A 16,082-nucleotide genomic window follows, 5' to 3' on the forward strand; every position below is an offset into this window, starting at 1 on the left:
GGTGGGTCAAAAAGGATCTTGCTGTGATTTATGTCATAGAGTGTTAATGCCTGTGTTTTCCTCTTAGAGTTTTATAGTGTCTGGCCTTACATTTAGGTCTTTGGTCCATTTTGAGTTTCTTTTTGTGTATGGTGTTAGGGAGTGTTCTAATTTCATTCTTTTACATGTAGCTGTCCAGTTTTCCCAAGCACTACTTATTGAAGAGGCTGTCTTTTCTCCATTGTATACTCTTGCCTCCTTTATAAAAAATAAGGTGACCATATGTGCGTGGGTTTATCTCTGGGCTTTCTATCCTGTTCCATTGATCTATATTTCTGTTTTTGTGCCAGTACCATACTGTCTTGATTACTGTAGTTTTGTAGTATAGTTTGAAGCCAGGGAGCCTGATTCCTCCAGCTCTGTTTTTCTTTCCCAAGATTGTTTTGGCAATTCAGGGTCTTTTGTGTTTCCATACAAATTGTGAAATTTTTTGTTCTAGTTCTGTGAAAAATGCCATTGGCACTTTGATAGGGATTGCATTGAATCTGTAGATTGCTTTCGGTAGTATAGTCATTTACACAATGTTGATTCTTCCAATCCAAGAACATGGGTATATCTCTCCATCTGTTTGTATCATCTTTAATTTCTTTCATCAGTGTCTTATAGTTTTCTGCATAGAGGTCTTTTGTTTCCTTAAGTAGGTTTATTCCTAGGTATTTTACTCTTTTTGTTGCAATGGTAAATGGGAGTGTTTCCTTAATTTCTCTTTCAGATTTTTCATCATTAGTGTATAGGAATGCAAGAGATTTCTGTGCATTAATTTTGTATCCTGCTACTTTACCAAGTTCATTGATTAGCTCTAGTAGCTTTCTGGTAGCATCTTTAGGAGTCTCTATGTATAGTATCATGTCATCTGCAAACAGTGACAGCTTTACTTCTTTTCCGATTTGGATTCTTTTTATTTCTTTTTCTTCTCTGATTGCTGTGGCTAAAGCTTCCAAAACTATGTTGAATAAGAGTGGTGAGAGTGGACAACCTTGTCCTGTTCCTGATCTTAGTAGAAATGGTTTCAGTTTTTCACCATTGAGTACAATGTTGGCTGTGGGTTTGTCATATATGGCCTTTATTATGTTCAGGTAAGTTCCCTCTATGCCTGTTTTCTGGAGAGTTTTTTTTATCATAAATGGTTGATGAATTTTCTCAAAAGCTTTTTCTGCATCTATTGAGATGATCATATGGTTTTTCTCCTTCAATTTGTTAATATGGTTTATCACATTGATTGATTTGTGTATATGGAAGAATCCTTGCATTCCTGGGATAAACCCCACTTGATCATGGTGTATGCTCCTTTTAATGTGCTGTTGGATTCTGTTTGCTAGTACTTTGTTGAGGATTTTTGCATCTATGTTCATCAGTGATACTGGCCTGTAGTTTTCTTTCTTTGTGACATCTTTGTCTGGTTTCGGTATCACAGTGATGGTGACCTTGTAGAATGAGTTTGGGAGTATTCCTCCCTCTGCTATATTTTGGAAGAGTTTGAGAAGGATAGGTGTTAGCTCTTCTCTAAATGTTTGATAGAATTTGCCTGTGAAGCCATATGGTCCTGGCCTTTTGTTTGTTCGAAGATTTTTAATCACAGTCTCAACTTCAACGCTTGTGATTGGTCTGTTTATATTTTCTATTTCTTCCTGGTTCAGTCTCAGAAGGTTGTGCTTTTCTAAGAGTTTGTCCATTTCTTCCTGGTTGTCCACTTTATTCGCATATAGTTGCTTGTAGTAATCTCTCATGATCCTTTGTATTTCTGCAGTGTCAGTTGTTACTTCTGCTTTTTCATTTCTAATTCTATTGATTTGAGTCTTCTCCCTTTTTTTCTTGATGAGTCTGGCTAATGGTGTATCAATATTTTTTATCTTCTCAAAGAACCAGATTTTAGTTGTATTGAAATTTGCTATTGTTTCCTTAATTTCTTTTTCATTCATTTCTGATCTGACCTTTATGATTTCTTTCCTTCTGCTAACTTTGGAGGTTTTTTGTTCTTTCTCTAATTGCTTTAGGTATAAGTTTAGGTTGTTTATTTGAGATGTTTCCTATTTCTTGAGGTAGGATTGTATTCCTATAAACTTCCCTCTTAGAACTGCTTTTGCTGCATCCCATAGGTTTGGGTCATCGTGTTTTCATTGCCATTTGTTTCTAGGTATTTTTTGATTTCCTCTTTGATTTCTTCAGTGATCTCTTGGTTATTTAGTAGCATATTGTGTAACCTTCATGTGTTTGTATTTTTTACAGTTTTTTTCCTGTAATTGATATCTAGTCTCATAGCGTTGTGGTCGGAAAAGATACTTGATACAATTACAATTTTCTTAAATTTACCAAGGCTTCATATGTGACCCAAGATATGATCTATTCTGGAGAATATTCCATGAGCATTTAAGAAAGTGTATTCTGTTGTTTTGGGATGGAATGTCCTATAAATATCAATTAAGTCCATCTTGTTTAATGTGTCATTTAAAGCTTGTGTTTCCATTTTTATTTTCATTTTAGATGATCTGTCCATTGGTGAAAGTGGAGTGTTAAAGTCCCCTACTATGATTGTGTTACTGTCGATTTCCCCTTTTACAGCTGTTAGCATTTTCCTTATGTATTGCTATGCTCCTATGTCGGGTGCATAAATATTTACAACTGTTATATCTTCTTCTTGGATTGATCCCTTGGTCATTATGTAGTGTCCTTCTTTGTCTCTTATAATAGTTTTTATTTTAAAGTCTATTTTCTCTGATATGAGAGTTGCTACTCCAGCTTTCTTTTGATTTCCATTTACATGGAATATCTTTTTCCCCCACTTTCAGTCTGTATGTGTCCCTAGGTCTGACGTGGGTCTCTTTTAGACAGCGTATATATGGGTCTTGTTTTTGTATCCGTTCAGCCAGTCTGTGTCTTTTGGTGGGAGCATTTAATCCATTTACATTTAAGGTAATTATTGATATGTATGTTCCTATTACCATTTTCTTAATTGTTTTGAGTTTGTTATTGTAGGTCTTTTCCTTCTCTTGTGTTTCCTGCCTAGAGAAGTTCCTTTAGCATTTGTTGTAAAGCTGGTTTGGTGGTGCTGAATTCTCTTAGCTTTTGCTTGTCTGTAAAGGTTTTAATTTCTCTGTTTAATCTGAATGAGATCCTTGTTGGGTAGAGTAATCTTGGTTGTAGGTTTTTCCCTTTCATCACTTTAAATATGTCCTGCCACTCCCTTCTGGCTTGCAGAGTTTCTGCTGAAAGATCAGCTGTTAACCTTATGGGGATTCCCTTGCATGTTATTTGTTATTTTTCCCTTGCTGCTTTTAATATTTTTTCTTTGTATTTAATTGTTTATAGTTTGATTAATATATGTCTTGGCGTGTTTCTCCTTGGATTTATCCTGTATGGGACTCTCTGTGCTTCTTGGACTTGATTGACTATTTCCTTTTCCATATTAGGGAAGTTTTCAACTATAATCTCTTCAAATATTTTCTCAGTCCTTTTATTTCCTCTTCTTCTCTGGGACCCCTATAATTCAAATGTCAGTGAGTTTAATGTTGTCCCAGAAATCTCTAAGACTCTCCTCAATTCTTTTCATTCTTTTTTCTTTATTCTGCTCTGCAGTAGTTATTTCCAGTATTTTATCTTCCAGGTCACTTATCTGTTCTTCTGCCTCAGTTATTGTGCTATTGAATCCTTCTAGAGAATTTTTAATTTCATTTATTGTGTTGTTCATCATCATTTGTTTGCTCTTTAGTTCTTCTATGTCCTTGTTAAATGTTTCTTATATTTTCTCCATTCTATTTCCAGGATTTTGGGTCTTCTTTACTCTCATTACTCTGAATTCTTTTTCAGGTAGACTGCCTATTTCCTCTTCATTTGTTTGGTCTGGTGGGTTTTTACCTTGCTCCTTCGTCTGCTGTGTGTTTCTCTGTCTTCTCATTTTGCTTAACTTACTGGGTTTGGGGTCTCCTTTTCGCAGTCTGAAGGTTCGTAGTTCCCGTTGTTTTTGATGTCTGCCCTCAGCGGCTAAGGTTGGTTCAGTGGGTTGTGTAGGCTTCCTGGTGGAGGGTCTGGTGCCTGTGTTCTGGTGGATGAGGCTGGATCTTTCTGGTGAGCAGGACCATGTCCGGTGGTGTGTTTTGGGGTGTCTGTGAACTTATTCTGATTTTAGGCAACCTCTCTGCTAATGGGTGGGGTTGTGTTCCTGTCTTGCTAGTTGTTTGGCATGTGGTGTCCAGCACTGTAGCTTGCTGGTCATTGAGTGGAGCTGGGTCTCAGCATTGAGATGGAAATCTCTGGGGGAGCTTTTGCCATTTGATATTACATGGAGCTGGGAGGACTCTGGTGGACCAATGATCTGAACTCGGCTCCCCCACCTCAGAGGCACAGGCCTGACACCCGGCCAGAGCACCAAGACCCTGTCAGCCACACGGCCTTGCCTATAATTTCCAGTGTATCAACTGGGGTGAGTTGAACGGCTGGGGGTCAGAGCAGCTGGGAGCTGGCTGGGCACCTCTTGCTCTCTCCACATGGCTTTTCCAAATGTCCAGACTTGGCTTCTTTACAGTATGAGAGCTTCAGGACAGTTAACTTATATATTTCAACTTAAAATCAAGTCTAAATTAATTTTTTTTATTATTTATTTATTTGGCTGTGCTGGGTCTTAGTCTCAACACATGGGATCTTCATTGTGGCATGCAGGATCTTTTATTTGCGGCATGCAGGATCTTTAGTTGCGGCATGCAAACTCTTAGTTGTGACATGTGGGATCTAGTTCCCTGACCAGGGATTGAACCCAGGCCCCCTCCATTGCAAGCTCAATGTCTTAGCCACTGGACCACCAGGGAAGTCCCTAAATTAATTATTAAATTACACCTTTTATATTGGAATCACAAAGCTAATCTGTTAGGTATAATATGCCAAATTATTTTAAACATTACAAATACTTTCAAACTAAATCTACACAGATTTTTCCTAAATTTAATACCCAAAAAATGTAATATATAGATTTGATTTAATTTATCATTTCTAATTTTTTTTCTAAAACTTTCCATGATTAAAGACACTTACTAAGGAAACAAGTTTACTAACCAGAGCAACATAGGGGTGTATATCTGAGCAAATTTAAGGTTAGTTCACAGCTGGCTGAGAATGCTCATTAAGCAGAAAAATGAGGCAGGGCGTGGGAGCCAGTGCCACAGACATCGGGAAAATATACTTTGCACTCCATGCTGTGGGTCTGGCCCTCTTTTAAATCTCCATGCCAGCAGGGGACACTGAGTCCATGCCCTGCCAATGGGACACTGAGTCCATGTCCTGCCAATGGGATAGGTTTTGCAACCCAAGCTCCTGAGATCAAGTTAAGCCCTGGTCACCTCTTTTGTCTCCTGTCTCAGCTTCATCACCCCTTTCAGGAGGACTCTACCCAAGTTGTTCACTCCCAGATGGGATTCATCTAATCAGTGTCCTGCTGGATTCTATTCTGAATTAGGTTTTTATTTTTCCTTTCTGGCCAACCACCAGGTATTAGAGGTATTTTAATGCCATCCTTGGATTCTGCATGTTTTTCGTGGCCTTGCCTGGCTCCCTCCACAGACACTAGGGTCCTACTGATGGCAGCCAGCTGGGTTCATGTGGCCGGGGCAGCTGTGCTCTGTGTTGTGCTGAACCAGCGAGCCACCCCGGCCCCTCTCTGTCCACTGTGATGCTCAGAGACGTCAAGAGGGACTGGACGGACAGGCTGCCTGTGGCACTATGTACTCTGCTGGGAGATGTCAGTTCCTAGGTGCTCAAGGTGCTAAATATAGTAAAAAGCTTCTGGATCAGGATGACATGTCAGAATAAAAATAGTCCAGATGTGTGTAAGTAAATAGAAAAATAATTATAATATTACATAGTAATGTGGTACAAGGTGTTCTATGTACATAATTTCTAACCATCATAAATTTCTGAGTAAATATCATTTTACCCAATGAAATAGATGACACACTTGGGGCCCAGAGAGACGAAACCATAATGAGCTAAGAAAGTGTTACCAAGTAGAAGTCTTACTGGACCAGCTTTAAACTATAGGAACTGTTAAAATACTGAAGTGATTTTAAGCATAAAGACTTGACTGCAATGTGTAAAAGAGTAATAATAGCAACCAAGATTGAGCACCTACTATGTGGCAGGTGCTATAAGGGAAGGAGCACAGGCCCCAGGAGTGGAAAGACCCAGACTTTACAGTCCATGCAGGTCCCCTCACTTCCCATATCACTTGCCCACTCGACCTCAGTTTCTTCATCTGTATATCATACAAGTAAGGGTAATAAATCCTCCCTTCGAGCTTCACAGGATTGCTGGGTTGCTGAAATGGGCTTTGGAAAGAAGTGATTTGGAAAGTAGAATGTGCTGTAAGTGTGCATAGGCTTGTGACACTGGCTGAGCCCAGCCTGCAGGGCAGGAGGGTGCACTCTCATCTTGACTGGGGTGGCCTGAGTGTGGCAACGTTCGCCCTTGGTGTCAGTGATGTCACCTGCTCTCCATGATGTGGGTGGGCACCAGGGGTCCACGGTGAGGCAGGTGGAGCAGCCTGTGAGGGTTCTGATGAGAGGCCTGGACTCTTGGTTGCCGGGAAATCAGCCCCAGAGCCTTGGAATAAGGGCCCAGGGAGAGTAGAGGGAGCCAGAGTGGGGACGGAGCGAGGGGAGCAGGGCCTCTTCACTGCCTGAACGGGGAGTCCCAGCCAGTCACCTACCTACCAAATGTGATACAGGCGACAATGGGGAGCATTGTTTATAGAGAATTTAAAAGCAATAATAAAACCAATTAAAAGCTGGTCTGCTTTTTATTGTCACCCTGGCCAGCTGGCTGTTGTAAACAATGTCAGTGATAAAATACATTTTTACGTTGTCCCTTTTAAGGGAGGTGGGGAAGAGGAACATTCCCTCTTTCTTTCATGCATGCCTTGGACCCTTTGCCCCTCCCCACTCAGCACTTAACTAGGGGGTTGGGGAGGGAAGGGGTCTGGGAAGGCCCTGAGAACAGGAGCACCCTAGCCTGTAGGGTCCTCTGAGAAGATAGCTAAGATGGGCCCCCAGGATGGGCCCAGATATTCTGGAGGAAGGAAGCGTGGCCTGTGGAGTGTGGGGTGGACAGGCTGCTAGGACGCTCACTGGAGGACTCTGAGTTCCGCTACGGTACTGCCGCTGTCACCCGGGGGCTGCCCTCCATGCCACGCGCAGGTTATAATCAATTGGCAAGCACATTGAATGACCAATTCCCAAGCCTGTTCCTCACCCCGCCCCACATTCTGTACTAAGGACGTGGAGGTCAGGTTCTCCTCTTGACTCTCCAGCAAGAGCTGCCCTGCCCAGGCTCCACTAGGCCAAGACTTATCAGGCAATCTGTGCTCTGCCCTGTCCCTGGCCTGAGCGATGGCCCTCACAGTGACCACCTCTCTCTCCTCTGCAGGAACCAGGTCGAACCCACCAGTGATTCACGTAAGCGTCAAGGTCCTGTAACCACAGAGCCAGACAAAGATCAAGGTCCCGTGGGCCCTGGGCCTCTGAAAGATCAAGGTCCTGTGATCCAAAAGCCTTCAAAGGGTCAAGACCCCACAGTCCCAGAGCCTCTGAAGGATCAAGCTCCTGTGGTCCCGGGGTCTCTGAAGGATCTAGGCCCCATAGTCCCTGCATCAGTTAAGGATCAAGATCACGTGGTCCCTGAGCCTTTAAAGAATGGAGGTTCTATGATCTCAGCACCAGTCAAGGATCAAGATTCCTTGGCCCCAGTGCCTCTAGAGAATCAAAGTCCTATGGTTCCAGCAAGAGTTAAAGATCAAGGTTCCGTGGTACCAGAGCTTCTGAAGGATCAAGGCCCCGGGACCCCAGCACCTGTCAAGGATCAAGGTCCTATGGTCCCAGAGCAACTGCAGGATCAAAGTGCCATGGTCATAGCACCTGTGAAGAATGAAGGTTCTGTGCTCTCTGAGTCTGTAAAGAATCAAGGTTTAGTGGTCCCAGAGCCAGTCAAAGATCAAGGTGGAGGGGCCCCAGAGCTTCTAAAGGATCACGATTCTGTAATTGCAGCACCTGTAAAGAATCAAGGTCCAGAACTAGTCAAGGATCAAGGCCCCGTGATCCCAGAGCCTCCTAAGAATCAAGGTCCCGTGGTCCCTGAGCCTGTGAAGAATCAAGTTCCTATACCCCCAGTGCCTCTGAAAGATCAAGGTCCTCTGGTGCTACCACCAGCAAAGGACCAAGGTCCTGTGGTCCCTGAGCCTCTGAAGATTCAAGGTCTCAGGAGCCCTCAGCTGCCCACTGTATCACCTCCACCCCCAGTCATGATCCCAACTGTCCCCTATGCAGAATATGTTGACAGTTCTCCTTGACACTCACCCCTTGACATGCCAAAGAAGGAGCTGGCAATGAAAGTGCTCCCTCTCAGGGGCAGCAAAGACACTTATTTAATCTGCATGAAACACGTATTGTATAGTCTTGCTGGAATCTAATAAAACTTGTCCCTCTGGCTCAGCAGTGTCTCTCTCCCTGTCTGGCTTCATTTGAGAGAGAGAGAGAGTGTGTGTGTGTGTGTGTGCGCGCGCCATGCACGTTTGAGGGTGGGCATGCAGGGCTCTGCATTCATCCATCCGGGCCATCTGAGAAATTCCCAGCTCCTGTGAGCTGTCAGCATGAGATGGGAGTGGGTGGGAGTTGCTTGGAGACTGAGGACAGGACCCCATCGTGAGGGTGTGGGCGGGACACACATGTGTTTCCCTTTTACTCTCACACTGTGACCACACTTCAGTTCTGACACCAGAGGTGGTGGTGGTGGGGGGGAGGAGGTCCCTCACATCAAACAATTATCTAACACCAACTGGGGGGCCCTACATTGAAATCAATTCTGACGTTATCTACCTAGAGACAGCGTCAGCTCCCACAGGTGAAGGGCTCAGTCCCACAGGACTGTCCCCCTGCCCCCCCCAACTTCAGATGCCAATTACAAGTCCCAGGCTATCGCTTGTACTTCTGACTGACTTGCTATAAATCAGCATTCCCACAACCCCCTGCTTGGGTTCAATAATTTGCTAGAATGGCTCACAGAACTCTGGGAAACACGTACTTATGTTTACTGATTTATCCTCAAAGGATAAAGAATACATCCAGATGGAAGAGATGCATAGGGTAAGGTATAGGGGAAGGGGCACGGAGCTCCCCTGCCCTTGCCAAGTACACCACCCTGCCAGTGCCTCCAGCAACCCAGAAGCTCTCCGAACCTCAAACTTTGGGGATTTTTATGAAGGTTTCATCATGCTGGCATAATCAATCATCAACTCAATCTCCAGCCCCTCTCCCCTTCCCAGAGGATGGAAGGTGGGGCTGAAAATTCCAAGCTTCTAATTGTGACTTGGTCTTTCTGGTGACCAGTCCCCATCCTGAAGTGATCCAGAAGCCACCAAGAGTCCCCTCATTAAAACAAAAGACACTGCTAGAGCCTAGGAAATTTCAAGGGTTTTAAGAGCTCTATTATTTCACAGGTCAGTTTCCATGAAAGCCTAGGTACCAAACAGGTACCAAACTGCAGCAAACTGAGCCCTGGACTGTTCAGAGTTGAAACCTGCAGAGGAAACAGGAGCAGAGACCCAGCTGGCCCAGGATAATCCTAGATGACAGTTGTTTGCCAAGGGCTCAGTCCTAAAGATCATCCAGAGGTCATGCTTCTTGAGTAAACCAGGCCTCCAATCAGAAGAGTCCCAGGACACTCATGAGGGCAGAACCTAACATTTGCTGGTCCTCATTCAGTATCCAGGACAGCTCAGCCAGGGTTTTTAAAACAATGCCTGAAGTCCCCCACTCATTCATGCCTGCAAGTGACTTGTCCTTAGCACTCACTTTGTGCCTCGCTCAGTGCTGGGCATGAGGTCACTGTGGTACAGAAGTCCCAGTACTATGACAATAAAAGGTGGTGTGGGATAAGGCCCTAGGACAACTAAAGGCCTGGCGTTGAGAGGACAGTGAAGAAAGAAAATCTAGTAGGGGCATCCAGGAAGGCTTCTCAGAGAAAGTGGCTATGAAGTAGAGACAGCCCAGGCAGCGGGGGTAGGAAGGGGTATCATGGATGTGGCTGGGAGGGCCAGGGTAAGCCCCCTCTGGAAGTCCTTGAATGAAAGAAACCTGATTTTCATGAGGGCCTGACCAAAGGGTGTAGCAGGCCTCTGGGGCATACAACGGAGACCAGGGAGGGGTGACCAGTTTTCTGAACCCCAGGACCTCAGGGAGGGAGTCAGGGAGTCAGTCCTGTAGGCTGTGAGCGTGTTACTGGGAAGAAGGCTGGGGGCTAAGGCTCAGCCTTGCTCAGAGATGGGTCCTGCTAGGATCCCACTGGTGTGGGTCACAGCAGCCTCCCCTTTAAAACCCAGAGCCCTCAGAGGCCTGGGGGTGTGGGGAGAGCTCCACCTGTTGACCCCACCAAAGCTGGCGCCCAAGGAACACTCCTACTCCTTTAAGACCTTTGAGACCCATTAAGAACACTAACCCCTTTTAAAGGTCTCTTTCTTAAACGTCTCTTTTTAAAGAAGCTCAGCTTCGTTCTAACAGAGAAATCACAGGAAGTACTGATGACTTCCAAATGGTGAAGTTTTCTGAGCTACAGGCCCCAGTCCTGCTTCCTCACCCCACTCCCAACAGCACCAGTGTTTTCTGCCCCACAAGCCACCTCTATAAACACACACACACACACACACACACACTATGAGGATTCTTCCTGGCCCACCCAACACAGAGATTGCTGCCATATGAATTCTAATAGGGCCCTGCAGATAAGAAAAGACCACGCTGAGGCTAAAGAAGTATTGTGTACGGACACCGCGCCCCTCCTTTCAGTTCTCCCTCTGACCCACACACCTGGTCCCATGGCACACACATTCCCAAGGGCCAGGTAGATGGTGATCTCTCTGAGATGGGCAACATCCAGGGGCAAATGTCCAGAAAGCCATTGGCTACCAGGGCTCCCCCTCTGAAGAGAGAGCTGCCTGGAAACAAGGTGTGGGGGTCAGCCCCACATGGGGAGGCTGAGCTCCCTAGGGACAGTGTCAGAATGGAAAGAGAAGTGGGCCCAGCCCAAGGCTCTGGTGACTTTTTAAAGGTAGGAAAAGAAGGGCACAAAGGAAGCTGAGGAAGGGCTTCGCCCAAAGCTGTAAGGAGAGACCAGGGCCTGCGGTGCCAGGAGTGATTCAATAAGGAGAGCGATGCCCAGCGTCCAAAGCTGAGGGAGAGAGTGCAGATGACCGAGAGGCGGCGGTGGTGGAAGCAGGTCGACCTCCAGCCCAGCGCCAGCCACCTCAATTTCCTCCTGATGATAAAGTGCCTCTGATGATAAGAGGTGATCCTGAGGCAGAAAACCTCCAGCTCAGGATTGAGCTGCAGGCCACCGCCTCACCTGCATCACGCCCAGCTCTCTGCTGCATTGGAAGAAGGCCCAGTGAGGGAGGTGGTCGGCTCAGGCTCCCGCCCTGCGCTGGGGCGGCGAAAGGCGGGAAATGAATTAGATGTTCTTGGCCCTTCTCAGATGCAGACGTCATCCTTGGCCTGGTTCTTCCCATCCATTTCCCAGCTCCTCCCCAGCACGCGTCGTCTCCACCCCTCTCAATCCCTCCCCTCGGCGGCCTGGCGAATCCAGATAAAGGACCCCGGCGGGCCGCGGCCAGTAACCCCACCCGCCCAAACGCTGCTGACTGAGGGAAGGAGGAGGGGGCGGCGCCCCTTCCCCGCGGAGCGGCCTCGGAAGCGCGGCGGCATCCGAAACTCGGATCCCGAAGATGCCCAGGCTCCGCCCAAGAACCCTTAACCAGGCTCCCGGCTCTGAATCTGACAGCTGGGGATCCGACATGCCCCCCGGGCGGGCGGCGCTGAGCCCCAGTCCCCAGCCGCGGCCGTCCACGCACGCGCACACCGTCTTGCCCGTGTGGCCAGGTCAGTTTCCCCGTCTGGGCTCAGGGCCCAATTGCCGGAGCTTCTCGGCACGGGGTCGGGCCAGGGCCCGGGAGCGGGCTGGCTAGAGAAGCCTGGGGACCCGTGGGTGCGCGCCACCCGAGGGCGGGTCTGGAGGGCCCTCTTGGAGCTGGGCTGAGGCCTCGCTGGAGCCCCTGGTGGCGGATCCAGGGAAAGACTGCGATTTTACTCCTCTCGCGCGGTGATCCCCGCCCTGAACACCTGCCGGGGGCACCCCCGCACTGCCTGGGCACTTTTTGGCATTTTTGTGTAGTGAGGAGGACGGTGCGTGCGGATTCAGGGTAGACCATGGGGCCAAGTCGTATTGCAGCGACACCTTACGTAGTCTTTGTCTTTGTCGCGGCGAGGATGGATCACCTAGAGGAAGGGGATGGTGAATGCACGCCATTCTCAGTCCGAAACCTGGAAATATTTTTTTTGCACCAATTTCCAGCCCTCCACTTCCAATCCGTCACTAAGACCTGCGCCCTCTACCACATAAATAAATGGTGAATCTGCCTTCCATTCTCTATCTCTATGGCCACCCCCTCTTACGTCACATATATCACAGTTTGTAATTCTGTATGTGAATTACATGATGGCACTCAGGGTGTAAGAAATGAGGCATTTCTTTATTCTGATAAATCAAATTAAATCAAGTTGGAGCCCCTCCTCTCACTGCCAGGGTGGGCAGGAACTCTAATATTAGTCATTTTCCTAGAGCCTCACCCTGTCCCTAGGTCCAGGAGGCTTAGGCCATCCTGAGAAGACACATAGGTTGTCACTATGGCTGCCCTAGCCCAGCCAGAGGGGCACTGGCAGCTCCACGCCCCCCCGCACCATGTTTGGCTGCGGAGCTCCCAAAGCCTGCCCAGGTTGTGTGGTGGTAATGCCACTCCCCAGATACTCCTGTAGCCATCCACATCTGAGCCCATCCCTCAGAGGCGCCATAATCCAGACCCCCCAGCTCCCTGCCCTTTCTACACACCCCCATTCCCAAGTCAGGCCAGTCTATCCCCTCATCCATCAAAGCACCTACACTTTTACCCCCTCTCCATCTCAGCCCATCCAGTTTAATATCCTCTGTGAGCTTAGTTAGACCTGATTCTTGGGGGGCAAGGGCTGCACCATCTTGCATAGAAACCAGCCTACATCTCTCAAGTTTTGATGAGGGCACAAATTTCTGTGATTCTCCCAGATCTGTACCAGTTTATTGATTGGTAAGAAGAAAAAGTTCCAGAAGCTTCCACGTGGCCCTTTCTACCCTAATGGCCCTTATTCCACAGGTCTAGAGGCTCATGTGTGCTGTAAATTTCAATTATACACCCTGAAACTAAAAATACAATTGCAGGATGAGTCCAGGCATCATGCCTGGACTTGAGTCAAAGCTCCATTTGTCACCTGACGCACCTGAGCCTCTACACAGTGGCTTTCTATGTCCTCAGGAATTAGCATTAGATAAACTCAAGGTCTGCTAATCCCTGAAAAGCCTGTGTATTTTCCTTTCACAGAGCACAGTTCTCTGGCAAATGGCCTACCTTTGTGGAAGGTAGGCTGCTAAAAGGAAGATTTACAGTATGTATCTGGGGTGCTATCGAAGGGGCCGCTCTGAAGGGTACTGACCTCTCTTCCATTCAAGGGGCTTGGGTGAGGGACCAAAGTTCTCTTTCATAGTGGGTCAAGTCAGGCTTCTGCTACCAGGCCTGGAGGGTTTTGTTTGTTGTTTTACTTTGTTGTTTCTGTTATACATTAAGGAGGACTTAGAGGCTGCCTATCTATTTGGTCCCTTTGGTCCTATTTGGCCCGTAAACAGTAAGTCTTTGCTAAAGACACCTGTGGGTTAGACCATTCTGAGTACCACTTGGCATCTGACGTCCCAGATGGCCAAGCGCTGCTGTCTGTGCTCTGTTCCCCTGGGATCCCATCATTTCCACTAAAATCATGGAGCCCATTTCTGTGGCAGTGTCTTTCACTAGTATCCCTAGCCTGCAGAGAACAAGTACTGCATCATGTTTCAGAGATGCTCCCCTCACTAACATGTTTCTCCATGCCTTGGTGAAGGGAATTTCCTCCAGGCTCTATAAGAGGAGGTCGGGAGTGTGGAACTTGGCTTGGGAGTATGTGAGTGGGTCACACAGGGTAAATCCACATCAACATTGCTCCCTGCCTTAGCACTGGATTCCTTCCTCTATGTTAAAGCAAGGAATTCTGGCATTTCAATATCAATTAAGCACAGGCCTCAGTTGAATCCAGGTTTCAGTCAACCAGCTAAGCAAACAATGAAAACCACTCCTAGCTGCTCAAACTGGCACACTGACTCTAGAATCTTAGGTAAATGTACCCATATTAATAAATCCAGCCCAGTGAAAATTGTGTTCCTCCCTCCATGGACTAGCACCCACAGAAAACATTCCCACATATATTATCCAGGCTTTTTGGTGATATAAATTAGCAAAATCTTGCAATTCTTTCGATGTGGCTGCTTCGTCCTCCCCCATCTGACTCTAACTAGTCTTCTGAGAGAGGAAAGTGTCTAATTCCAGTTATGGGACTGGAGGCAATGGGATTGGTGCGTGAAGAGACTTGGCCTCCCTCTGTGGGGTAGATTGAAATCATGCCCATGATATTTTGCTGCTCTTTCCATCCAGAAGTGAAGTCTCTTTTTCACCCCTCGAATCCAGGCTGGCCTCGTGACTTGCTTTGACCAACAGGATGTGATGGAAGCGACATGATATAAGCTGCAGAGCCCAGGCCTCAGAGGCTTAGCTCCTGCCTTTATCCTCTCAGAATCCTGAGGCCACCACTGTGCCAGGAAGAAGACGGGGATGCAGGCACACATAAGAGAGAGGCTCAGCGCCCAGCCATCCCAGCTGAGCCCAGCATCTAGTGGATGCAGTCACCCGAGCGAACCCAGACAAGACCAGTAGAAGAACTGCCCAGCCAACCCGCAGAACTGTGAAAAAGAATGAATTGTCATTTTAAGCCACTAAGTGTGGAGTGGCTTGTTTCTCTGCAATAAACAACTAAAACACTTTGCAGGGTAACTTCCAAGACAAGGTCACTTCAAGGTCTTCAGGCAAGGCAGCTTGTGCTGCATGGGGGTTTACTGGAGCTAGGGGTGCTCTAGATCATCCAAATCCCGCCATATGGCCTCTAATTCCCTCCCTGAGATCTAGCGGCACTGTGAATCCAGCTGACAAACGGACAATGTAATTTGGTGACGGCAGCATCAAACTCCTGTCTTGATAAGTTATATAACGTAGCTTAGCTCTCCCCTCCTGTTGGGCCTCCTCTCGGCTCCCCGGTTGAGTTTGTCATCTCTGGTTTACACCAAGACAGAGGAATGACATGAAAAAAAAAGGAAGTCTGAGAGCTGACCACTTCTCAGTAGGTGTATTTGAAGTGTCAGAACACTTTCTAATTCTTGCTGGAACAGCCAGGTGGATCAGCTCGTGCACGGACATGTGGACTCCGTGCTGCCCCCACAAATGAAACACTGGTGGTAGGCGTGTAGGGGAGCTGAGCAGACATGTCCATGTCACAGAGAGAGAGGAAGAAAGGTGACAGCAAGGGGTATTGAAGGACCAAGTCCCCCCAAGAGCATCTGGAGGGAAAATGCGGTGCGTGCTGCCCAGAGATGCTTCCCCAGAGCTCTGGGAGCACAGAGGCAGCTGCGCTTCTGACAGGGGCCCAGGAAGAGTCTCTGGAGAGTCGGTAACCTTTGAGGTAGTCTTTGAAGGATGAGGAGGGCTCCACTGGCAGAGGTGGGGGGAGGCGTGATACCAGCAGAAGAGGCCACATGAACAAAAGGAGAGGGAGGAAAGTCCAGGGGAGGGGATGAGTCAAGCGGGGACTGTGGAAAAGGAGGGAAATTGGAGGGTGGGAGTGGCAAAGCCAACTGCTCTGCTCCCGCAGAAGCGTTCACTGACCTCGGGGCCTCCCCGTCAGCCGCCTCCTCCCAGCCTCTCTCAGAGCAGTTCAGCCCAGCACCTGGGGGCCAGGCCTCCCTCTATCTCACCCCCACGCCCCTCGCTGTGTCCCAAGCTCCCGTGGCCCTTCCAGCGGCCGCACCTCTGTTCACACTGGGCCTCTCTTCCAGAATGCCTCTTCCCCTCTTTC

The 16,082-nt window shown here is 47.5% G+C and overlaps 1 protein-coding gene across 3 annotated transcripts in view; it reads left to right on the forward strand.

Annotated features, from left to right (window-relative positions):
* The window catches only part of MAP6 (microtubule associated protein 6), an 89,530-nt gene extending 81,032 nt beyond the window's left edge, over positions 1-8,498 (forward strand). For 2 of the 3 annotated variants that reach the window (XM_082627668.1, XM_082627669.1), the window contains one exon: positions 7,447-8,498. In XM_082627668.1, coding sequence (XP_082483794.1) covers positions 7,447-8,365 — 919 coding nt within the window. In that variant the 3' untranslated portion in view covers positions 8,366-8,498. The remainder of the gene's footprint in view (positions 1-7,446) is intronic. The other variant, XM_082627670.1, reaches the window with a different exon arrangement.
* Positions 8,499-16,082: the final 7,584 nt, after the last annotated feature.

The sequence above is a fragment of the Mesoplodon mirus genome (assembly GCF_964341445.2).
Source record: "Mesoplodon mirus genome assembly, chromosome: 7".
Classification (NCBI taxonomy): Eukaryota; Metazoa; Chordata; class Mammalia; order Artiodactyla; family Ziphiidae; genus Mesoplodon; species Mesoplodon mirus.